General features: G+C 31.8%; 1 protein-coding gene across 1 annotated transcript in view; it reads left to right on the forward strand.

The window, feature by feature from the left end:
• The first annotated feature begins 2362 nt into the window (after positions 1 to 2362).
• Positions 2363 to 26420, forward strand: part of LOC129220915 (pachytene checkpoint protein 2 homolog) — a 28673-nt gene continuing 4615 nt past the window's right edge. Inside the window, exons 1-5 of the mRNA XM_054855350.1 lie at positions 2363 to 2492; positions 3855 to 4009; positions 19946 to 20113; positions 22016 to 22106; positions 25537 to 25673. Coding sequence (XP_054711325.1) covers positions 2363 to 2492; positions 3855 to 4009; positions 19946 to 20113; positions 22016 to 22106; positions 25537 to 25673 — 681 coding nt within the window. The remainder of the gene's footprint in view (positions 2493 to 3854; positions 4010 to 19945; positions 20114 to 22015; positions 22107 to 25536; positions 25674 to 26420) is intronic.

A 26420-nucleotide genomic window follows, 5' to 3' on the forward strand; every position in this document is an offset into this window, starting at 1 on the left:
ATGTAAAATTTTTAATTGCTAACCAAATGTAAAGATTTTTTTTTTTTGCCAGCACTGTGCAAACTATGTAGAATTTATTTTTATATTTTTGTGAAAGTATATCTTATACCCACGGAGAAATAAGCATTTCTTTCAAAAATGCCAATTTTATTTTAAGGTTTTCGGTTTATAGCAGTCAGAGTTTTCCGTCAACTGTTACTAAACTTTCAGAATATTTGACAGCATACAAGATAAACATAATAATAAAATTTGAAATTAAAATATTGAAAATTAATAAATCTTTAAAAAATATTGAATATTTAAAGTACTTTTCCTATTTTTAAAAGTAAGCTGAATGGATTCGTTAGTTCAGATTGCTTTATTATCAAGGGTTTTTATTTATTTATTTATTTATTTATTTATATTTTTTTTTGCCTTCATCCTAATTGAACAATTGAATCAATTTCTGAACTTTTTTTGACTCTAAGCTGAGAAACATAGAAAACTGCCAAATTTTAAGAATATTTTCTTCTTAAAAGTATGAAAATTACAATTCTAGGAAATAGTGGTATTACTGTTTCCTAGAATTATAGTTGAAGGCTTGTGGTTGTAGCTTAGGGGGGGGGGACTTTTAATTTTAATTTGAATCATGCATTGGTGTAAACGGATCTACTTAAACTATTGTTAAAAATAGTTACTGCTTTTTCATCTGTAGTATGAAATATATTATGTTAATAAATGTAAAATACTTAATACCCACAAAATTTAAAAGTTTTTAAAAAAATCAAATAATAATAATAATAATAATATGATTTAAATAAAAAAAAAACGATTTAAATCAAAAAAAAAAAATTACGAACCCTGGATGTACCTTGTATTATCAAATTTAGAAAATCTCCTATCATAATTTGACGGGTGCGAATTTCTCCCTTTTTTCATACGAAGTTGCATGGCCGTTTTTATGTGTCAAATGCCAGTTAGATTTACTTGTTAATTCGAAAGTATTAGGGAAGTAATTTGAAACTTATGGCTGCAAAAGCAAGTATCTCAAAAAAAAAAAAAAAAAAAACCTAGAAAACATTTATATCTGTAGCTACAAAAAGATTTGAGTTACAATAACGCTTCCTCTTTTATTTAAACCACTGGTAACCACCGTTTTTTAATCCAAGGGATTCTCATACAAAGATGAATTTCTCGGCGAGGAACACATACAAAAGCTAAATATTCTCTATTTTATTTTCTAGATACCATTTGAAAACACTCAATAGGAAAGAAATTTTCAAACCAAGAATTGTTTTTATCAACTATTTCAAGCTTTTTTAATTGATATGAAGTTTCCAACTGTTTTTTTAGAGTGCCGAATAAATAGAATCGGTTGTTTTGAAAACTAACAAAATATAATTTTAGATTCGGACCAGATTGATCAGCTTCGAGGGCCACATGTGGTTCGAGGACAGTAAGTTTGGCGCTACTTAAAAAAAAATAGAGGGCCACTTTCAAACTCTCTATCTCATGACGTTGTTGCAATGAGAGAAAAAGCCGCATAAATGAAAAAACTGGAACTGGAGATACATACTTTTGTAGTTACACGTTACATTTTTATTCAGTGAAATCCCGTTACTACGAATAGCAATGCAACAAAATATCTGTTTCAGCGAAGTAAATGTTTATTCCTGATTTAATTGCCAGTACAAGGCGTAAATTCCATTACAATGAAACTCCTGTTATAACGAAGGAATTGCAGGGTCCTTTGAAGTTCCTTGTAACGGGATTTCACTGTAGTATAAGTTGACTTTTTACAAAACGCTAAGCAAAATAAAACATTCGTCTTGTTTTGCATAATGGCTTGAGCTGAAAACGGACAACCAAGTTAACTCTTCTGAATGTTTCACGAATTCACTTATTGGATTTTAAATAGTAAAACCTTGTCACACACAAACCCGAGCACTGCTCTACTCGTCAAGTGTTGCCAAAAAACTATTATCAAAATTATGAATGAAATTACTGAATTTTAAGTGCTCCAAGATCAAAGTAACACCATCTTGCATTCTATGGCGCGACTTCCAGTCTTGCGAATAACGCTCTAACGTTATTCGATTATAGATTTTGGCTTTCATATGATGATGATTGCTATTAAACTAATTTCAAGAACTTTTTCCAATTAACATTAGTTACTTCTTTATATAGCTACTGATTTATTACGTCTATAGTTGACTGATATAGTCATAGTTGACTGTATGATATAAATTCCAATGATTTCATATTACATATTCAAATATAACTTCATCAAAGCTCCTAAAAATTAATAAAATAATCTAAAATAAAATGTTAGTTAGGATGTCTCCACCGAGATGTTCATTACAATTTCAATAGTAAGGTACAAATGAAAGGTTTTACAAGTGTCCTTTCGGAGTTAACAGAGCGTGTAGAAGGGGAAGATAAAGCAACGCCTCTCTCCCCGGGAGATCAGAGGGGAAACGAAGAAGGAATTTCACGGCCTGGGCCTTTTGGAGGTAGTTTTTTCTCTGGCAGTTTTCTACGTGCAAGTCCATCTTGCGGGCTTTTTAACAAAACGTGATATTACGTGCAAATACGTAAGTCGGTTAATAACTTGTTCAATTAAAGGTATATATTTATTATTTATTATTTCTTGCACAAGTGTCTCAAATATTATTTGTTTAAGTATATTTAATTTTTTAATATTGTGTTTTAGTTCGTTATATAGTAGGATAAGGAATTACATCACACAATAAATTCTCACCTCCATTACCCAAACACAAGATGCCATTCCTCATTAACAGATGGCAGTAATGACATTTTATTCCCCATGATACAAGGGAGCCAGCCCTTTTGTTTATTTTCCGCCATAAAGAAGTTTTGAGATTTTTTTAAAGACGTACCGAGTAGCACTTTGGCCGAGTACCCAGTACTTGGCCTTTCACTACTCGGCCAAGTACCGAGTACCATTTATGTTTTAAGAAGAACCACCGACACGCACATGATGAATTTTGAACTCATTGGAATAGTGTTACAGACCTCATGTTCATATAATAGTTTTCAAAACAAAATTCCAGCTGAAATTTAATTACGTATTATTTAAAAGATTTTATTTGCGTCAAAAAATTTACAAAAAAGTTATTTTTAAAACAAAAAATAAACAAATAAAAGGTCTGAATAATCAAGTTGAAACTAAAACAAATTATATCAGTCTATTTATAGTGCTAGTCCGCCAAACATAAATATGCACAAATGTCATTATACACAAATGTGAGTATTTTGTGTGAATAAAGTTCATTGAAAAATAAATACCCAGATAAATAGCCATTTTGGGTATTTACCCCGGATATGTACTCTAGGTATTTAACCTCAAAAATAAATACCCGGGTATTTTACATCTCTGGCGTAAAAACCAAGAAAATTCAGGTTTGTAATGTCCAAACTAAATTCTAGCGGATAAGAAAAACTAGGAATTTACATTTCCAGGCCAGGCTTACATGAATCTTTACTTTTTGAAAAACAAAGCTTTTTTGATGAAGTTTATTAAATCTTTAATAGGTCAAAATTTGTGCACTGAAAAATGTAAAAAAGAGTTTGACTGCATCAAGCTTTAACTTAAAAAGGGCAAAGCGTAGTGCAGTCCCAAAAAATGCCTAGGGGAAGCATTGAAATTTTAGAATAAAAAAGTTAATAAGTAATTCTTTGATTACATGAGTATAATTTGTACTGCTGCTTTTTCATTTTGAGTCATGTTTTTAAACTTTAAATTATTGACCCTTTGTGTCTTTAGTGTTTATTTTCAAAAATGACTTCTGTTTGGAAAAAATGTTTCCTATTGGTAGATTTTCTCAACATTTTACAATATATTTTTAGTTTAGTGCCTGAAAAAGAAATAATTTCCTGTGTTTCAAATTGGATTTTTATACGAAGGAATGATCTACCAAGAGAGAAAGCAATTGATGTGTTTGATGATGATATTTTATCTCAGCATGTGCAGAGTATTACACTGTGTAATAGTACTGAAACTGCAACGGTAAGAAATGCAAGATTTTATCAGAATAAAATTTTAAATTTCTAACATAGAAGAATAGTAAAATCTAATATTTCATTGCAAAAATAGTGATTTGTAACAAAGTGTAGGTACAAGAGTGACTTTTTAGAGTTTAACAAGTCAGCTTGTTAGTTGAAAAACTACTGTAATTGAAAATTGAAGACTTTTAGAACATTGCTTTTATTACATTCACAGACATTTAGGGTGAAGCAAAAATATTTACTGATAGTGGGGGAAAACTGCCTTTTATGTTTAAATGAGAAGTAGAAAACATTTTGTTGCTATACTGTAATATCTTCAGGTGCCGCAAAGAGCTTGAAGTTAGTAAAAAATAAAATTAAAACTTTGTTACAATTATTTTTATGGTTTAATTGCATACATTAAAAGGTGGTCGTAGATGTATTTTAGTATTATAATTGAAAAAAGTCATTAATTACAAAATCAAAATATGTTTAATGTTTTTAAAAATAGATCAAATATTTTTAAAACATTGAAATTTCTATTTTTACCATTTAAAAAGCCCTTAATGATTAAGAATACATGGTTACAGCAGCATAAATTTTAATTCTACTTAATTGACAAATTAAAATGTGTTGTGTTTTTGTGTTTTAATCAAATTTTGGGATGTTCTCTAGTGAGTCAATTTTTGCTCTTATATTTTCTTCTCTTGCGATTGAACCACAGACATTTCGAGCAGATTCAGTTACCTGTTTCACTTACTCTTTCCACTGCTTGGGTGCCTTCCCTTTAAGGGGGTACTTTAGTCTAGAGGCTTGATTTTATGGGTGAAGTAGGAAAAAAACCAGTAGCTATTTTCACTATCCATTTTTATCAGTTTTTTTTTATTGATACTTTAAAAGTATAAAAATGCATAACAGTTAAAAAAAATTCAAAATTGTAGTTGGTGGAGGCTGGCAAAGTGGGGACTCTAAAAAAAAGCGGGGTCTCCTGGTTGACATGATTCTAATCCTCCAAGTGATCTGAAAAGGTTAATTCTTGTCAAACAAGGATGTAGAATTGTCTTGACAAAGGGATTTGAAAATATTTTTTTTTTCACAAAATGGCATCTTTTTGAAAAAAAAAAGTTCATTTTTTGACTCCTTTTTTGAACTTTGGTATATATTTTTTAAATAATAGAAATCAAAAGCGGCAAAAGCAATGGAGACAATTTTGATAGTACTAAGAATGTCTGTACCAAATTTCAAATAAATTAGTACATTAGAACTTGAGATATCTTGTCAACCGTATGGAAAAAACTAATTTCGAGAAAAGCGTGTTTCAAGTTTGCAATCTCATTTCAGCAAAAGAGTTTATTTTAACAAAATTAACTGAAACTCTAAAAATTATTTGAATGTCCATAAATCCTCTTAGAAACGTTTTCTTAAAAGTCTAAACTTTGAGAATATGAAGGATGGGGAAAATCTTTTTTTTTTTTTTTAATTTGAAGTCTTTGAGGGTGTCACTAAAAAGTGTTTTTTACCAAGGGGGATTCAGTTACATCATTTTCAGCCCATGAAATCATGTCAATGTAATCCTTTGATTCAATGGAATTTTGTTCTATCCTATTCCACCTGTACTTTCTATTCTTGCTTTTAAAACGCATCTTGAACCCAAGTTGCCTCAGTAGTCCAGTCAATAGATACATTTTACCTTGCAAAAAATGGGGTCAAAGATTTTATTTTTTTAATTTGTACATATTGGTGCCGACATGGAAAAATCAAGTTATCCAACACGAAAGACCCCGGGAGAACTTTTGGGGGCCGAAAAACCACAAAAATTTATGACTTTTTTTGGTTTTTCCAAAATATCTCCGAAATGGTTCAACTTAAAAAAAAGTGTTAAATGTAAAGTTTAAAGAACATAAAATTTCCTACAACTTTTGTATTTACAACTTTTTTGTAGCACAAATAACAAGCTTGCTATAGCTCTTTGAAAATAGGCAGTTTTCCTCCACTCCGAAAAAAAAAGCTTTCACACTGAAAGCAAGGCGTCATAATTATAAGAACTTGAATAGAAACTTTAGTTTCAGAGAGTTTATCGACAATTAGATTAGTTTGAGTTTCTTGCTCCCCCCCCCCCCCCCCCCGCTGGACACAGTAGCAATTCTGGCTGACAGATTAGTTCCCACTAGGCTCCAAAAACAAACGATGTATTATGAAACTGAAATACATATATACGCATTCATTTAAAGCACATACGACGATGCAATAATAATTTTTAAAAAAAAACCTTCCCCACTGCTCACGAACTAACTTTTCTGATCTGACAGAGGTAGTCTTCATCAGACTCCAATAATAGATGATATATTGTTATTTTTAACTGAATTACACAATATATACATTCATTTGAGTGATATAATTCGTACATTCTAGATTAATTATTGCAAACAAAGATGCGATTTTTAAATATTAATGTGAAGGAATGAATATTAAGCAGCTAATAAGCAAACAATCAACACAGTCATGCATCCTATACTCTGATACAATAATAATAAACCCTCCCCCACCGCTCACGAACTGATATTTCTAGTCTGACAGAGATAGTCTTCAGTCAGACTCCAATAACATATGATTTATATTGCAGTTTGTAATTGAATTACATAATCTTCTCATTCATTTAAAGCACATAATTCGTACCATCTATTCTGTTACAAGCGAAAATGCAATATTCGAATATAAATGTGAATGAATAAATATTAGGGTGATAATAAGCAAACAATAAACATGAAAATGAATAAATAAAGGTACAATAGTAATACGTAATAAACACTTTGAAAAAATTCTGCAGAAACTGACTTTTTGAGGCATGAAAAACCCAAAAGAATTACCTTACAAAATGAAAATCCAACTGTAGAAGATTAATACATACATCTAAATTACACAGAGATTCATTCGACCTTAAAGCAAATAGAGAAATGACAACAAAATACACTGTTTATCTTCTTCGAAGCCGTTTTGAAGGTCCAGGTTCTCCCGGTTCAGAATCTGTAGGGGGTAGAAAGAAGCTGTGGTCCTTTAATTGTTCATCTCCTTGTTGCGGTAATTCCAAAAGCTACTGGAACATATCATCTTCTTCAGCAGTCTCATCCAAAGATGAAATTTCTGCAACATTTTCACAATTTGTGCCACTGCAGTGTTTGCACGTGCTGGGGCATTTTAAACCTGACTTGTGACAAGAACAGGCTCCAGTACAATTTTTCTTGCAGGTACAAGATACAATCTTCAAAAGATTCTGAGTAACTCAATCTCTTTTCGCGTCAACATGCATTAGACCTTGCGTCCTGCGTTCCCAACCCCATTTCTCTGGATCAATTATGTTGCCCAACCAACTTTGAATTTGGTGGTAGAACCGATATGAGTGATAACGTCCAACATCCCCCCCCCCTCCCCGCACGTTGGAGGTAGCCCTGCAAGATTTATCTTAGCCCTCTATACTAGTTTTATAAAAAGATTAAATTGCAAAGTATCCAAAGATAGGTTCAAATAAATACTTTACGTCACCTGTGTATAATATTTGCAAAATATTTTCTCCAGCTGCAGCTAAGGAAGGCATCATGATGACAGATTGGGTTCATAAATTCTTCAATAGCTTCCTTAATTTCAGGAGTTTTTTTTTTTTTTTTTGACTATTTTGTACAACTTAATTTTGCTTTGACCAAAGATTGTCGAAATCGTATCACACCCACTAAACGCATGGATGAAAAGAATATTGCTGGGGTCAAACTCAAAAGATTTAGTGGGGAAAAAAACAAATCACAAGCATTCCCTCTTCCAGGTTTTAAAAAGAACAAGTTGCTGAAAGCATGTCCTAAATCTGTCATTAGTCCTCTCGCCCACTGTAACAATCTTTTCAATTTCTTTTGCCTTTGAAAGAGCAGTAAGTAAGTCGGCATCATCTTGAGTCTGCCTGACTTCAATGCCACACTCTTATTCGAAATATGTCTCAAGAAGTAGAATAAGACAATTCTTTTTGTTATAATTTGCCAGAAATCTTTCTTGAGGAATTTAGTTAACATGTAAGGTTCAACCATTACTTTAAGGGAAGAGATTTATTGCTCATTGATATAGCATTTGTGACAGGCAGTGTGAATTGTCACTTCTTTTAAGAACTTCAAAAAACTCTGATGTTCTTCATTTTGCCGTTTTGCGCTGCATCTTTGAAGATCTTCTGTTCCCTTCTCCTTCACAATCTTTATTTCGCATTCACGCAAACTGATTTCGCAAATAATAATGATAATAATAAAAAAAAACACCTTCGTCAGGCGTAATCATTTCTAGGGGGAAAAAAATGTAATTCAGAACACACAAATTGATAAAACATACTCTCTCTCAAACCCTGAAGTGATCAACATGAGTAGCTATTGAGTCGATTCATTTCATTTGGAGAAAAAAAAAGGGGGGAGGATGGAATGGGGGTGTTTTGTTTAAGTTTAATGGAACGGAGGCATTTACCTTCAGCTGTGAGAGACAAATGATTTCCAAGGTCAGACTGCCGGCGTTTCTACTTTTCTCCTCCGTTATCCGATGCGCTTTCACGCACTTCGCTGAAGGTGTTCAGAAAAAGTATGACTTTCAAGAAGCTGTAACTCGCTTGCTTTTCATGCTACAAAAATGTTGTAATGACAAAAGTTGAAGGAAATTTAATCCTCTTTAACATTTGCATTCGAAGTTTTTTTGTAATTTTAACCATTTTTGAGATATTTTGAAAATACTACAAAAAGTCACAAATTTTTGGGGGTTTTCGGCCCCCAAAAGTTCTCCCGAGGTCTTTCGTGTTGGATAACTTGGTTTTTTCATATTGGCACTAGTATACACAAATTTAAAAAATGAAATCTTTGACCCCATTTTTTGTAAGGCAAGCCCGTTTTTTTCTACCTATTGACTGGACTACAGGTTTTTGGTTGTAAACTACCCGGATCCTTTCATTTTAACATCTAAATGGCATAAAGGGATTGCAAAGGTAGCTCATTTAAATGGAGCAAACAAACCTTGCATTGCTATTTCCTTTTAAATCAAAGAAATCACACAAGTATTGAGTCCAGAATTAACAACTACCGTACCCACAGGGCCGGATTTAAGCATGGGCCACATGGGCCCAGGGCGGCAAATTCTGGAGGGCGGCAAATTCTAGAGAGTGGCAATGTGTTTAAATTAAAAATTTTATCAAACAAAAAAAAGAAAAGAAAAGAGAACCGGCTAAAGGTTGACTGTCTCCCTCACTCCATGCTCAGGTCCTGGGAATATGAATACACCATTGTAACATCAGTCACATGGTTCTAATTAGCTTAAAGGTGTCTGTCTGGGAGGTATTTTTTAGCGGGAACTTGAGGGTGTTTGATAAGGAGAGGAAACGGATGAATGGCGGTTGCGCTTTTGCTGATTTTTTTTACCGGTCGTAACGGTCGTAACCGTAACTCACCAAACGCCGGACCGAGAAGGTTCGCTTCAAGAAGATTCCTCAAAATGCGGGCCTAAATATTCGCCGTTTTTTTGGGGGTGAGGAATTTGTAAGTTCATACATTTCGCACAGGAAACTGAGAGGTCTGGTGTCCAGATGTCGGTCCGTTTCCGAAGGCAAATTTATACCTGAGGCTAAACGATGGAATGTGACGTATGGGCTTCAGGTAGTGCTATGGTACTACTACAGTGCACAAGTTTCGTTTATTCCGTAAGCTCGTGTTATTTTGCTCTCCCTCACAAAAGTATTGTTTTAAATTGCAGTGAATGTTTATGCTGAAAATTATTACTTTTGTTTTCGTGTGATACCAAAAGCTGTGACACTTGGATACTTAAATCAGTGCAAATATTTCAATAAAGAAACCTTGGTGCATTTAGTGGCCGAATTCAGATACTATATCGGCTATTTGTGCTTAAATCTGAAAAGATGGACGGACGCAAAAGGCTCAGTGGCGCAGGATATAAGAAAAAAGCAGACGAAAAGAGGAAAAAGCTAAGTGAAGTTGTAAATAAAACCATAAAAATAGATAATTTTTTTAAAACTAATCCACGTTCAGAGGAACCTTCTTCCGAATTGAGCTCGAATTCAACTATAGAACACGGAGAAAACGTAGAGGTAGAAGAAGAAAGACATAAAGTAATTACTGAAGAGAAAGAAGCTGCATATGATGTTGAGGGGAAGGATAATGATCGTTTTCAACCTGATCCCACGAAGTCTAGTACCTCCAGTGGAACGGACAAGCCCAGTAATGATCCAATATTCTGGACCGTCAATGATGATACCAGAGACTTCTTCGTGAAAAATGGGTTTGATCAAAATAAGGATGGAAATTTTGAACAATCAAAAAGATCGTACCCTGAAAAAAAAAAGTTTTTGAAAAAATCACTCTTTAATCGAGAACTTGCGAACGGAGAAATAGTAAATAGAGATTACTTGATCTATTCGCCCAGCCAAGGATCTATACTTTGTGGCCCGTGTAAACTATTTTGCACCACTTCAACTCAATTTACTGACGGTGGTTTTAATGACTGGAAGCATGGTTTTCAAAGGCTTAAAGAGAATGAGAACTCTCATACACATCTTGACAGTGTCCTAACCTTTAAGCAAAGAACTGCTGAAATAGGTTCCATTGACAGGCAGTTAAAAACGCAAATTGAAGAGGAAGTGAAGTATTGGAGGGAAGTACTTCATAGAGTTGTCGTCGTTATTAAAAAACTGGCATCGCGAGGACTAGCTTTCAGAGGAGACGATGAAGTGTTTGGTTCCACCAGTAATGGCAACTTTATGATGTGCCTTGAATTGATTGCAGAGTTTGACCCATTCTTAAAATCACACATTCAAAAGTACGGTAACCCTGGTCAAGGAAATACATCTTACCTTTCATCAACAGTATGTGATGAATTAATTGATTTAATGGGTAAGAAAGTTCTAGAAACTATCTTAAAAGAAATGAAAGAATCGAAATATTTCTCAATTATAGTTGATTCAACACCCGATGTGACACATAATGACCAGTTGTCTTTTATTTTAAGATATGTCAATGAAATGGGATACCCTGAAGAGAGATTTGTTGGTTTTTTGAAAAACCAAGGTCATATAAGTGTAGAACTTGCAGAAGCAGTTTTCGAATTTTTGAAGACACATAATTTAGATATTCAAAACTGTCGTGGACAATCGTTTGATAACGCATACAACATGTCTGGAATATATAATGGCTTACAAGCCAAGCTAAAAGAAATAAATCCATTGATATCTTACGTTCCTTGCTCTGGCCATTCTCTCAATTTAGTAGGATTCCATGCTGCAGAATGTTGTACTCTTGCGAAAAACTTTTTTGACTTACTGCAATCACTCTACAATTTTTTCTCTTCATTTACCCATCGATGGAGCCTCCTTGAGTCGTTTTATAAACCCGGTGAGAAGAACCTAACAATTAAAACTCTAAGCACAACCAGATGGTCAGCAAGAGAAGATGCTTGCAAAAGCTTAAATAGAAGTTTTCAGCCTATTGCAAAATGCCTAAAGAGTATGACCGATAGCCAAGAAGAGAACGGAATTACGAAGAGCAAAGCTAAAGGGCTTTTAAAAGAACTCATTTCTCTTGAAACAATATTCATGGCATCATTTTGGGGAAATGTACTAAACGAATTCAACTCTGTAAGCGAAAAAATACAGTCCCATCGAATTAATCTGTACACTGTTGTTAACTTATACAATTCCCTTGAAAAATTTCTGAACGAGCTGAGAAATGCTTCATATTTTTTTATTACTGATGCGCAGAAGAAATTATAGGAGATTAGAAATATTCTTGGCATAGACAGTGATTGTCTTGAAAGCAATAAGAGACAGAGAAAGAGGAGGAAATTCTATGATGAATCAGATTCATCTGAACTTGAAGAAGGTGGGGAAACAGAAGAAAACTAGATCCGTTGCCTGCAAGAAAATTATGCAACAATAACTGATAAGCTTTCGACCGAGTTGAATAAGAGAATTGGTGTATATAAAGAGTTTTCAAATAGATTTGCATTTTTGTCAAATCTACGTAACTTAGATGTGGAAGAAATAACAGCAGTAGCAGTCTCACTGCAAAAGTTTTATACAGCTGACATTGAATATTCTTCATTGGTGATCGAGTGTATTCATCTAAAGGGACTCCTGCCCCAAGAAAAACCGGATAGTACGGAAGAAATGTCCCTGTCAGAGCTGTATCGATTTATAAAATCAAAAGATCTCCAAGACTTATATCCTAACATAAGCATTTGCCTTAAAGTGTTTTTATGCACACCAGCAACTATAACTGTGCAGCTGAAAGATCTTTCTCCACACTTTCCCGGATCAAAAATTATTTGAGATCTTCAGTAGGCCAACAAAAATTAGTTCATTTATCGATTTTGGCTATTGAAAATGACTTAACTGTTAAATTAGACTTTAATGAGGTTATTGATACATTTGCCAATAGTAAAGCAAGACGTAAGAGGTTTTAATGAAACAGCTCTTATTATTCGTATTCTAAATATGTTAATAATCAAGTGCAAACACCTTTTTTAAAATTTCAACTGTAAGTTTATATATCTATAATGTTATTTATTATGTTAATTTCTTACTGCTATTCACCCACCAGTAGTGAATTTCCTTTGAATTTAAGTATTTGAAGTGCTTTTGTCTTAAGGAATTTGCTGATTTTTTTGAATATATAAATCAAATCATAGTTTTATGGGAACGTACTCATTTCTTAGGTTTTTTTTCTATCCTGAATGTTTTTTATCATTAATCAAGCCATTTAATATACGTTCAAACTAATGTGCCCAAAACTTGATAGTATGATATAAGTATTTGAGTTGTGCTCATGTGACGAATTAAAGATGAAAAAAATCATCTCATCAAAAAACTCATTGTCTGCGTCGATGCTTCAGGCCGTTCTTACTCAAAATTCTTGTTGAGTGTTGATGATTAAATAGCTAAATTTGATAAATGATAAATAAAAAAAAATCAGCAATAAAATAGTTTTATTTATTTTAATTATTTTTGTTGTAATTTAGTTGCAAATTCAAAAGCACAGTTTCTGAGTTTCTCTATCATCCTTTTAGTTTTAATGTTGTTCGAATTAGAAGTTCAAGGTATTTTAAATTTGAGAAAAATTAGTGTTTCAATATTGTTGATTTTTTTTGTTTACTTCCTCTAAATATTAATTGAATTCAACTAGCATGAGCATTGTTAGTTTTTAAAACGACCATAATGAATCGAGTGGGACTGAATCTGTTCAAAGTAGTGTAATAGCGTAACAATTTATTTCGAAATATATAAAAATATAAATCATATTGGAAAATTAATGAAGATATCATAGCTATATAAAAGTAATTTTTGAGTTCTACCACCATAAGAATTAGTTTTTTTTTTTTCATGAACTAGACCCATTTGTATCCACGGCAAAATGTAAGAGAAAAAAAAAACACTCTTAAGCATACCCGCAACTTGTCATTTATTTCAATTCCTTATTTTATCCCAATTTTGTCATACCTTTCTGTAACAAAGTACGTAATATTTTCAGCTATAAAATCTTCTTTTCATGAGAAATAGTTTACTTGGCGTTGCCTTTCAGTATGTTATTCAATTGTTTATATATATCTTGTTTAAATCATGCAGCTCAATTTTCACCCACTTCCTGTCATTAGATTTCTTTCTGGGTTGGAACACGACCTCAGATGCGATGACAATGCAATATTCTATAATCAAAGTAATTAATTAACTAATCATTGTGAACTTTTTAATGAAACTAATTTCATGCTATATTAAGGTGAGCCTTCAATAGTAAATTCATTAATATTCATTTTTATTGTTGAATGCATCATTTCACTGTGCAAGTTCAAAATGTTTCATGAAATAAAACAAATCAAAACAAACTGCATGTTAAATACTGCCGGAACAAAGTTGTTGAAGTATAAACTTAAATGGTTGATTTTTAAACCAGGCGGGGCTTAAAACAATACCTAAAGCTCCATTAAAATGAAAAATGATCCATCAAAAAGTTAAGCTATTTAACGCTTAAATGGTGCTTAATAGAGCACATGCATTATTTTTCTACGTTGATCTAAGTAGGAATTGCCTTAAAAAAGCTTTTTTATATATTACTTGTTTTTACTATAGTGTTATGCTCATTTCTCTAAGAAAATGGGTTTCCATACTCACAACATCTGTTTCCTGGGTCAAAGAAAGTAATTCCTTTTCTAACAATTTACAAAAGTTTAACTATTCAAAAAAAATGAGACAAGAAGTCAAATGTTCTGTCAACTACTAGCGGAGTTCAATAACTACATATTAACGACTGCAACTTTGACCTTTGATAAAGTGAACATTTAGTATTATAAAATAGGGGTCTCCGTGGTTGTTTATATTCTGTTATATTCACTACGCAACGAACAGAAGAGAAAGTTATAAAAATCGAAACATTTTACCCTTGAATAAAATTATTGTTTTTTTTAATGAAGTAACAAGTGGGGGAGAGGGGCGGCAAAAATGTTCGGGCCCATGGGAGTAAGATCTGTAAATCCGGCCCTGCGTACCCAACAGCAGCAAAATTCAAAAGTTCTTTGTTAAGTTCTCAATCTTCAAGAAAATCCAATGAACCAACTGCCTCCTATGCCTTTTCCATTGCCAGGTTTAGGTGTTATGTGATACAAAAACCAGAGTTCAGTTCTTATCGTAATGAAACTTGTTTTTCTAAAAACACTTTTTTTTAAACTGAGTTCCTTTATTTTTGGCTAACTGATAAAACTCGTTGCTAAAATCTCTTTCAATTTTTTAATTTTGCTCATCTAATTTTCATCTTGTCAATTATTTTGGCTTTGTCTTTCCTTGTTATCAAACCTGGAAGTTTAATAACGTAGCTATAGTTATCCCCCCTGCAGCTACATTTGATAATCCGGCACAATACCAAAAGTATGCTACAGATGACAAATTAACATGCATTTAAGTCTTTGGGCAGTTCTCAAAAGGTGGGAGCAAACAGGGATCTCAACTTTGAAGCTTCAACACCAAATAACTTTCATTTTAATTAACTCAAAAATTTTTGAGTTACATTATAATACTGTATAGAGACAAGATTTGACATAAATTATGGAAAAATTGCTCTTCAAATGCCCTTAAAAAAATATTTTCTTTTCTAAAAGGCACAATTTTGGACATACCAAAACGTTAACTGAGCAAATGTACCATTAAAAAAAAAATTTTTTAAATTATTTCCATACGTTTCAAAAAAAAAATTAAAGGTATGAATCTTACACTGAATAATTTTTTGTTAATATTTTACACAAATAACAAATGTAAAGAGAGATTATTTACTTTGTAAACAATTTTAGAAAAAAGTAAGTTTGAAATTTGATGTATGTCCAAAAGTTACGATCTTTACAATGCTATTATTTGAGAACTAAGTATATGATGTTTTCGTTTTAAAGGTATTTATCGATCCTGAGAATCAATTTTTAATTGTTTAAAAGTGTTTTCATAAGCTTTTATGCAGTATCTTAGAAGATAAATAATTTTTCTTAAACATACATGTGAGCTGTCCAAATCGCGTTACGATCTTGACGCCGATAATTCTGTCCGTTTATTCATAATTTTTGATCATCCACTGTCTTCTAACCTCAATAAAAAAGGTTATCTTCTTTAATCCATTGGTATTTTGCATAATTAATACATTACACATTGAACAATACATAAATTACAGTAGAAACATGACTGGTTATGATCGAACGAAAGCCATTTTGCGCTAAAATCGCCAAGCAAACTCTGTTGGCGACAACACAGTGTACGATAAGCTAAAGGTTACCAGAGGGGAATTCCAGTTTGACAAATGTAGTTTTTCGTCAGCTGCACCAGTTTTGGCGACTTTATCACCTGGGCTAGCAATTTTTTTCCCCCGCTTTTATTATTTTAGAATTTTTTTTTTTCTCTTTCTTTTCGAAACATAATTTAACGATCTCCAAATAGAAATACGAATTTCTTTTTTCAATAATTATTTTTAGACATCGTTTTAATTTTTATGACATTAAAAAATATATTCATTTTTAAAACTGATGTCACTTTTTACATTTGTATTATTTTTAATTTAAAACTTTTTTTACCTTTCATCAACTTTTTCAAAATCATTCCAAAACTTATATTTAACTTTATTTATCATTATATGTAAAGAGCAGTATGTATAGCCATTCAAGTACTTGATTAATATCCTCTTTATTATTAAATTGCAAAATTCAAAAAGTAGTAAATAAAATTTTCATTGGAAAAGTTAAAAATCAGATTAACAATTGTCAAAAATGGTGAAACTTACATTAAGATGATGTCCAAAATCCGTTACCTACAGGACAACAATGTCCAAAATCTGTTACCTACAGACTGCTGATTTAATTTGCTAATTAACAATTTTTACAAATACCTGCTGTCTTTTCATGTTCATATATTGTGTTCTAGATATGCACACTATAGAATAAAAGCAAAATTGATGTCAAATTTGAAAATTTTTGAAATTGCTCAAAGTTAACTTTTTTGTTCCCACCTTTTGAGAACTGCCCCTTTGTCTTTTATCTTTTTTTCAGTTTGAACAGCCTGTTAAGGTATGTTTACCGCTTTTTTTATGTTTGAAAAATCGGTCGGTTTGCCTGCTGTAGTAAAAAACACTGCTAATCTTCGAAAAAAAATCTTTTTCCTCTTCTATTTTCTATTCAGATTAGTATTTTTCTCCTTTATTGATTAAATTTGAATCTTTTTGGAATTTTTAACATTTTACTGTGTGTTCAATGTCACCACTCAATATGTACTGCAGCTGAAGTATTGGCCATTATTTGGCTGATTTTGATATTTGGCACTTTGACCAAACTCTGTTTCATACCTGGTGCTGATATTTTTAATGTGGGATAAGTTTTCACCACCAAAATTGAGAAAGAATGCTAATTCAGTTTCTAATTAATATCTCCTGATTGAGTAATTAAACACCTACAAAGATGAGGCCAATGAAATTATTGGTAAATTTCAAATTTGTGTGATAAAATGTGAGAAAATGCAAATGAAGCATAAAAATATTCAAATAAAACTTATAACAAACATTCTTTTCATTCCATTGACATTAAGAGTCATTTTTTTTAAAGCTGGACACTTTTCATAGTTGAGGTCTTCAATTTTTATAAAAATTTCAGGATGTTTTAGTGGTACTATGATAAGAAAAGTGAAATTTCTTCCTTCTAAAAAACTGATTTGTTTGTCCTTGAGTAGGGGTCAAAGTTGAAGGTCGTGAAAAAAAGAAAGAGCTAAATATGATTGCTTTACTTCAGAATCAATGAGTGAACCAAACAAATTCTTTTAAATGTGGATACTACTTGATACTAGACACCTGCTAGAATAAATATTTTGGTGGCTCACTCATGGCTTTGAGGGCAAAGGTCGATTGAAACTGCTTCTTTTTTTTTACATTTTTGCCTTGTTTAAGCCCGGATATCTGCTAAAGCCGTCAGTAACCCTCGGAAATAAGTATATTATTAACTACTCAGCACAGTATAGTACTAAGAAAAATATAAAATAGCTTTCGATTCTCTTTGCTTTAGTAGATAAACGGTCTCAAAGTCAATGATTTTTTAAAAATGTTCAAGTCTAGAGATCAATAACTTTGATCGCTATGGGTCAACTTGGGACACAGCTGTAGTTATAGTCTGAGTGGTGTAGTTTAAGGTCCAGGTTAGAAACCCATGGCAACTAATCGACTTTTTTAATTATGCGGTCTCAATGTCGATAATTTGAAACAAAAAGAGTTACCGTTTTAAGTCAATTACTTTAAAACGTCTGAGTCAATAACTTTGAACAAATGCTCTAATTATGCTCCACGTGGTGTAGTTTTGTACTAATGTCAGAAAACCATGAGATCTAATCATCTTACTTAATTAAACTGTCTCAAAAATGATGATTTCAGTATAAATGAATATTTTTTCAGGAGTTAAAATGCTTGCTTCTCAAAACCTTATGAGCTCAAACTTATATAAATACAAGAACAAATCAACAGCCTAATGTACTTTTAGCTCCCGAAATTTCATGCTTCCAGTGCTATAAAATTTTCTGTAACCTTGATTCTGTAACATGGCAATTCTTCTCACAAATCTTATTCGCCATTTTGGAGCACTATATTTTGATGATCCTCGATCATCAGGATTCGGCTCTCGGATGCTGAAAATTAGCATCAGGTCAGTTTCAAAGACATCTATCTCTATGCCTCAATAAAATTTCATTCCATTCTGGGATGATCGATCTGGGACAGTTTGGAAAATCAGGGCAGTTGACGTGGAATTACTCTGATATAATCACTATGCATATTTCACCTGCATCTTTTGCAAAAACAGGTTTGTCTAACAAACCTGTTTTTTTTTTTTTTTTCTTTTTGACGTTATATTTATATTTTTTACTTTTGAGCCTTATTTAATAAATTTGTTTATTTATAAAAATTTATTACTAAGTAGTGTATATGCAAATTCTGCTGTAATTATGAACTCAATCTCTTACGTAATTGCAATCCTCTTCCTAAAATATAACATTGATTTATGAACATTATAAAGTCAAAAATAACAAAAGATGCATTGGAATTGTCACAATGTTATATCAGGATGATTCCAGGTCAACTGACCTAAATTTCTCAAACTGTCCCTGTTCGATCATCCCCGAATGGAAGAAGTTTCATAGAGGTTTAGCGATGTCTTTGAAACTAACCTAATCAAATTTTCAGCTTCCGAGATCCAAATCCTGAGTATCTATGATCTCCAAAATAGAGTGCTTCAAAATGGCGGATCAGATTTGTGAGAAAAATTGCCATGTTGTGGTCAAGGTTACAGAAAATTTTATTGCACTGGAAGCATGAAATTTGGGAGCTTAAAGTACATTAGGCTGTTGATTCGTTCTTTCTTGTATTTATAAAAGTTTGAGTTCATAAGATTTTGAGTAGCAAGCATTTTAACTCGTGAAAAATCGTTCATTTATACTGAAATCATCATTTTTGAGACCCTTTAATTAAATAAGATGATTAGATCTCATAGCTTTCTGACATGAGTCTAAAACTACACCATGTTGAGCATAAATACAGCTCTTGCTAAAAGTTATTGACTCAGAAATTTTAGAGTAATTGACTTAAAACTGTGAGATTCTTTTTGTTTCAAATTATGAACTTTGAGACTGCGTAATTAAAAAAAGTTCATTAGTTGCCATGGGTTTCTAACCTGGACCTTAAACTACACCACTTGGACTATAACTATGGCTGTGTCCCAAAGTTGTTGACCCGTCGCAATTAAAGTTATTGCCCTCTAAACTTGGGCATTTTCAAAAAATCATCGACTTTGAGACCGTTTAACTACTAGAGTTAAGAGAAACAAAAGCTATTTTATATTTTTCTTAGTACTATACTGTGGTGAGTAGTTAATCACATACTTATTTCCGAGGGTTACTCAGGGCTTTAGCAGATATCCGGACCTAAACAAGCGAAAAAAAAGTTTTAAAAGTAGCAGTTTCAATTGACCTTTGCCCTCAAAGCCATGAGTGAGCCACCAAAATATTCATGCTAGCATGTACCTAGTATCAAGTAGTATCCTTATTTAAAAGAATTGACTTGGTTCACTCATTGCTTTTGAAGCAAAACATTCATATATTTAGCTCTTTTTTTCTCATGACCCTAAACTTTGACCTCCACTCGACGGTCAACAAGTCAAATTAGAGAGGAAAGAAGCTTCACTTTTTCTTATCACCATACTAGTAAAATATCCTGAAAGTTTCAGGAAAATTGAAGGTGTCAACTATCAGGCCCTCATTCACTTTGTCCAGCTTTTAAAAAAATGACTCTTAAGACAAGAAAAATTAAGATTTTAAAAAATGTTTCACTATGTTAATTTTACAGTACTTAAAAGTTGAGTAAAAATGCATGTATTTATCTCTTTTAAGACTGGAGATTACCCTGTAGTTATTTATCATTTATACCGCTACAACTCGGTTTCACCAGATATTGAAGAGGAAGATGAGCAACGAGTCAGCACCAGTTGGATTCTGCCTTCTGGAGAATTTGATGGTCTATGGGAATCTCTTATTTATGATTCAGGATTAAAAAATGAAGTGAGTATATTAAATCTATATTCTTAGTTAAAATGGTTAAATTTCATCTAGAGATGTTAAATTTATGGAAATTTTGATGCTGTGGGAAAAAAGTTTTTTTTTTTTTTTTTTTCAGGAAAATATGAATTTTTTCCAATTAAAATGTAGATTCATAGTTATATTTTATTGTAAAGTTTAAATAGTGCTTAATATTAAAATTAAATGCTGTCTGTTTTATTTTTTTCTCTTCAGAAATGTGCCTAAAATTTACTACTAAAAATGCCTTTCTGTTTTATAACTGCCAGTCTTAGGTTTCCAAGTTCAAAACACTTAACATTATCCAAATTAATCCAATCATCCTTTAAGCAATTTATTTGGGATAAGTATCATTTTTATAAATTGCTGAATCAAAGTGTTTCCACTAATTGATGTTATTGATATAATTATATCCTGTGTATACTTCTGCAGTTTTATGAGGGAAAAGGAGCATAAAATACATACAGCACAGAACCTTTTATCTGGGATCCAATAAACCGGGGAAACCAGAAAAAAAACTGCAAATATTCGCCTGATTTATAAAAATAATTTTTTTAAGGGTACTCTTTTCCCCAAAATATCTTTAAAGATTGTGTACAATTTCTTTTAATTATCACATTCACTCCCAATCCCATATAGTTTGAGAAATTTAGTGTAAAACGAAATTCAAATTTGGTAAGTCAGCTTTGTAAAGCAAATTTTGAGATTTTGTTACAGAATTAATCTTGAAAATAACACTCAAAAACCTGACATTTTCCTCTTTTATTCCAACTAAACTAAAAAATGAATACTGATGCATTAAAATACATTTTTTTTTTTTATGTATGGCCATAAATTAAAGTTTATTCGAGCAAATGTCTGATTATACAAAAGTACGAGAAACACAGAATATTCGCAAAAGAGAATAAGTGTTATTTGTGTGTACATCGTAACTTAGAAATGTGTTTTATTCCATGAAACAATTTTTAAGTTATATTGCTCTAAAAAACAAGAAATTCTGAAGTCTTTAGGTATCCACAAAACTCGAGTTCCTTTTTTTTTTTTGGTAACATTAGTCAGGATGCCAAATTCAATTTTAAATACCATATTTTTGTATTGAAACTAAAAATACTGATATCCGTAAGTTGTTGCTGTAAATCAGATGATTGTTTAAAACTTTTATTTAAATCAAGTATGATACCTTTTAGATATATATTACATTTACTTTTGTAAAGCCACAAGAAATAGTTACAGGAGGAACATGAAATTGCCCTTTTTGTGCTTTCTAACAAGATATTTTTTAAATACATCTAATTCTTGATTCACAAAAGTACTTTAGCAAATAGTCAAATGAAAACATACCGAAACTGAAAAATTTTTTTTAAAAAGTTTCCTTATACACAAACTACATGGCTGGGTCCTAAATATCTAAATAAAATCTAAGAATTCTTTATAAGAATTGGAAATTTCACACTTTTTTTAACATTATCAAGTGAAGACTGCCTCTTTTACATTACATCCCTACATCTTATGCTACATTTTTATATGCTAACTTTATTGTCAACTTACAATTTCAATTGGATCTAGGTATGAGCATTGCCAATAGTTTTTTTTTAATTTAATTCACATTAAGTAGCTTCTGAAAACATAAAATAAAGAAGAAAATTTGCTGTTTCTTTTTTTCCTCATTTATGTGTTTTTTATATACATATTTTTTTTAATTATAGTTTTAAGAAATTGGTGCATTAACACGAATATATTCCTTGCTTCTTACATGCATTTATTTTATCAATGTGTTTTTCATAAAGTTTGTTAATTCTGTCATTAAAAATTTAGAATATTTTTCCAGAAATAATTTATTATTTAGCAAAAATTTATACACAGACTTTTTTTCTTTTCCCTTTTTAGTTGTTGGATTATGTATCAACAGCACTGAAATTCTCTGAAAAGAAAGTAAACCAAAACATAATAACATTTAATAGAATAGTACTTCTTCATGGTATGTTGCTCTTATATATGTATATGTACACAGGAAACTAAACCAATTATCCGCAGGCGGCTTATCCACGGTCTTTCACACTTTCAAAAGATAAATATACAAACATTTTCGCCAATGATTAACTAAATGTAGATAAATGCCCCAACTTTTAACTTAACAAGTACAAAATATTTTTAAACATTCTTGTTTTTTTTTCTTCCCTATCCCTTTTCATGACATGCAAACTTCTAAGGTCCCAAAACTGAACTAGTTGAAACCTGATTTTTAGATTGATACTACTTACTACTTTAGATCTATATTACTTATTGATTTTTAGAACTACACAACGTATTGATTTTTATATTTACACTACTTATGCATGTAAACGAGTGACTAGACCAGTTGTGTTTTAAAGATTCCCCTCCCCTATATGTTTGATTGCCCATTGCATGTCATTCCTATGAATTCTGTTGTGGGCAGGTAGAGGGCAATAACTGCAAAAAAAATTTTTTTTTTTTTTTTTTGCATTTTTTTTTCCATTGATTGTACATTAGCTTTATAGTACGAGCTTGCTTATTTGTTTTCTGCTGAAAAAAGGTGCAAAAAAAAAGTTCCAATATTTCCCTATTGTTAGTGTTGAATCCAACACACATTTCTTCAAATATCTCGAAAACTCATTTCTGCAGATACTACCGTTTACCTGCCCACAGCAGAATTTGTCACAGCAATTTAAGCTATGCCGAACGGTAGAACTGAAAATTCAAATATTTGCTAGTAGCCACTGCCCAGCCCAATCAATACTTTTTAGCTACTTTTTCAAAATTATTAGTTCCCAATTTATCCAGGACTTAATCTTTTTAATGAAAAAAATTAGTCTATCTTAAGAGACTATACTGAAAAGTATTGGCATATTAAACTTTTTGCTACACTGCACAAAAGCTGTAAAATGAAAAATAGAAGTGTTTTTTTTAATTAATATCACTTCAACCAGTGTTTTTATTTTATTTATTTATTTATTTATTTATTTTTTTTTTTTTGGCAGCATAAAATGTCACGATGACATTTTTTAGAGAAGTGAAATATATGAAAGTGATAAAAGATCATAATATTGTGACTCAATTTTCCATAAATCAAAATAATGAATTGTGAGATGGGGCAAGGGAAGAAGAAATATGTTTAAAAAACATTCTAATGTTACATTCAAAAATTCCAGTCGTCTCCACATTTCCTATGATGATATATTTTTATTCAAAGTACACAGCACACAAAAACAATTGATGTATTTGTAATTTAACTAATAATTTTATCACTCTGCAAGTATTACAAACTGTGGTGTCGGGTGCCCACTGGAAGAGATTATAGAGCAAGTTGCGCCATCAAAATTTTTTTTTTTTTTGGGGGGGGGGATTTTTTAATTTTTCTATTTAATTTTATTTATTGATTTATTTTTGATTCAAGTTATTTATTTTATTTTATTCTGTTTGTATTTCATTTATTTATTTAGTTTGTGGGTGTGTGTTTGTCATTGGCGTATCACAGAACTTTTCTAATAAAATAATGATGATAATAATGATTAAAAATAAATAAATAAACAAAAAAATAAAAAAAATTGTTAAAAAAATTAATTAACATTTTTAAAAAATAAAAAAGAGAGCTAGAAAATAAAAAAGGGGGGAAAGAGGGTTGAGAAAAAAAATTTTGGGAAGGGGGGAATTTGCACCATTGAACTTGGGGGGGGGGGGAGCACTCCGGTGCAGTGTAAGTTTTCTCATTGATAGCTATCCTTTACACTATATAGTTATGTTGTACATGTGCCCCATGGTTTTCCTTTTAAAGTTTACAAATATTTTGATAGCTATTAAAAACTCACAATCACAAATTTTCCAGACAATCTTGTAAGAAATTCTGAATCTGTATGGGGCTTTAAATCCATATAAAGCTTAGAGAAAGTATAGTTTTAGTTCATTTCAAAAACATATTCAAACTTTATTTCATTAATTATTTTCTGATTTTTAATATTGTGTGTCTAAAATGTTTCAATTGATTTTAAATACTTTGATCAGACAATGACAGAGAGGTTTAAATTGACGATAACAGAGTACGGTAAATTTATTTAATCCGTAAAATTAGCTTAAATAATGAACTGCGCAATAAATACCATGGTAACCCTAAAAAACATTTCACTTTATTTACAACATAAAGATGTGTAACATAAGTTCAATGCAAGCAGAATATTTTTAATGTGGTAATATAAACAAATATCATGCATATATTCCTCTGCAAATGAACTGGAAACACATACCCGATTACACAAATGTACCAGGAAGCCAAGCAGAAAACCATATACAGTAGGATACCTTTATGACGCAATTCTCTATAAACCGCACACCTTTTCAAAAGTAAACAACAGGTTTTGAAGTTAAAAAAGTCCTTCTGTTTTGCTTTGCAAACATAAAAATTGTTGAGCAAATTAAATTTTGAGACAGTTTATCATCTTTCCACCTTAATTCAATGCTTTTAAATGAAAATTAGTATTCATAGTAAGCAGAAAATGCCTGATGACTCTTGAAGATGCAACTGTTATGCAAACCATGAAGCTAGCAGAAGTACAGGATAATTCACTTTCTTTCGATTGTGAAACACATTTATTTGTGAATGACTAGTTGTAATGTTAGTGCTTTAATGCTCATTGCAGATAAAACTCACTCTGAAGTGCTATTTTATAGATATATCCTGAATATTTGTTTCAAAATTTGTGAAATGATATATATAACGCAAAAACCTGTATAACGCAAAAGGTCTGATCCCAAGGTGTGCGTTATAACGGTCTTCTACTGTATGATGTAAGTGGACATTTTCCCGTTTTATCCAAGTAAAACGGGTATAAAGATTACGTCCTAGGTAGGCTTTCATTGAATTTTTTTTTTCTAAATCATGCTATACAGCAGCACCTACCAGGGCTACTAGCACTATCTCTTGCCCCAAGACAGAAGAGGGGTTCACCTACCTTTTGTACTGCTTATCTCCAAATTTTTAATTTTTCCACTTGTATCCCTTTGCTTCTCACTACTGCATATCTGCTAAAAAGTTGCAACTCAACTGAGCATTCTATTTATGTGCTGTTATGTTCCAGCATTTAAATTGAAAGTTTGCCAATTTATGATATACCTTGCATATACTAATTTGATATTGTTTTGAACTGGTTTTCATAATTTATCTCCTTTGACTGCCAAGCTCATTATTACTGCTTTAAATTGCCAATTGAAATGGAGAAACATAAATTGGGGCAAGTTTGAAATCTAAAAACTGTTTAAAAAACAATATGTGTATAATATGGAAAACTTCATGGTTTGGTTTTCTGTATTGGAAGATTTCATTTTTATGTTTTGTATAATTGACATTTTTCACTTCATTTTTTGACTCATTTTAAAGATGGAAATTTTTTTATTAGGGCCACCTGGTACAGGGAAAACTTCTCTTTGCAAAGCCTTAGCCCAAAAAGTTTGTATTCGGAATTCTTCCACATTTCGTTATGGGCAGTTAGTTGAAGTTAATACTCACAGTCTGTTTTCAAAGTGGTTTTCTGAGGTAATTAGTCTTTTCTCCCCCATGTTGTTATTCAAAATGATCTGAAACTATTTGAACATCATAACTTTGAGTTTTATAAACAAACTCAGCTCACTCAAGGAATAATATTAAAGACAATTTCCAGAGGAAGGCGATTGGCCAGAAAAGGTTGGGAAGCACTGGTTTAACCTTTCCTAAAGGATAAATTCAGGAATGAACTGTGCCATTCCATGCCAAATCAACGAGCCTCTGAAATTGACCCATGATTGATTTTACAAAATTTACAGGTTTGAGTCTACCCAAGTGTTGATAGAAAAACATTGGTTTTAATTTAACTTCCCAAAGTACTTGAAAAATGGCAAAAAGTCACATTTTGGTAGTTACAAAAATTAGTTTTTTTCAGTTCCTATAGGAGCTAGAGTGTCGTGCTAGGTGTCATTTTAAATTAATAAAATAATTATGAAATATTTCGCTGCTCAATTTTCCCAATGTGTGGTTTGCTAACTGAAAAGGAATGGTCTAGGATGGGTCAATTTCAGAGGCTTGGTGTGGAACGACCCAACTATCTAATTAGAAATCAGTATTTACTAAATGAATCCCAATGTGTCCCTGTGGTTAGGACCGCTGTCTTTCACCTAGGCAGCCAGGCCTCACTGCCTGCTGTAAGAAGAATCGACAAATTCCCCCATGATATTCAGCAATCATCAGAGCTAGATAATGTAGACGCACGCCGTGCGTGGATACATCCGCTGACGTGCGGATACATTC

Source organism: Uloborus diversus, chromosome 4 (assembly GCF_026930045.1).
Source record: "Uloborus diversus isolate 005 chromosome 4, Udiv.v.3.1, whole genome shotgun sequence".
Classification (NCBI taxonomy): Eukaryota; Metazoa; Arthropoda; class Arachnida; order Araneae; family Uloboridae; genus Uloborus; species Uloborus diversus.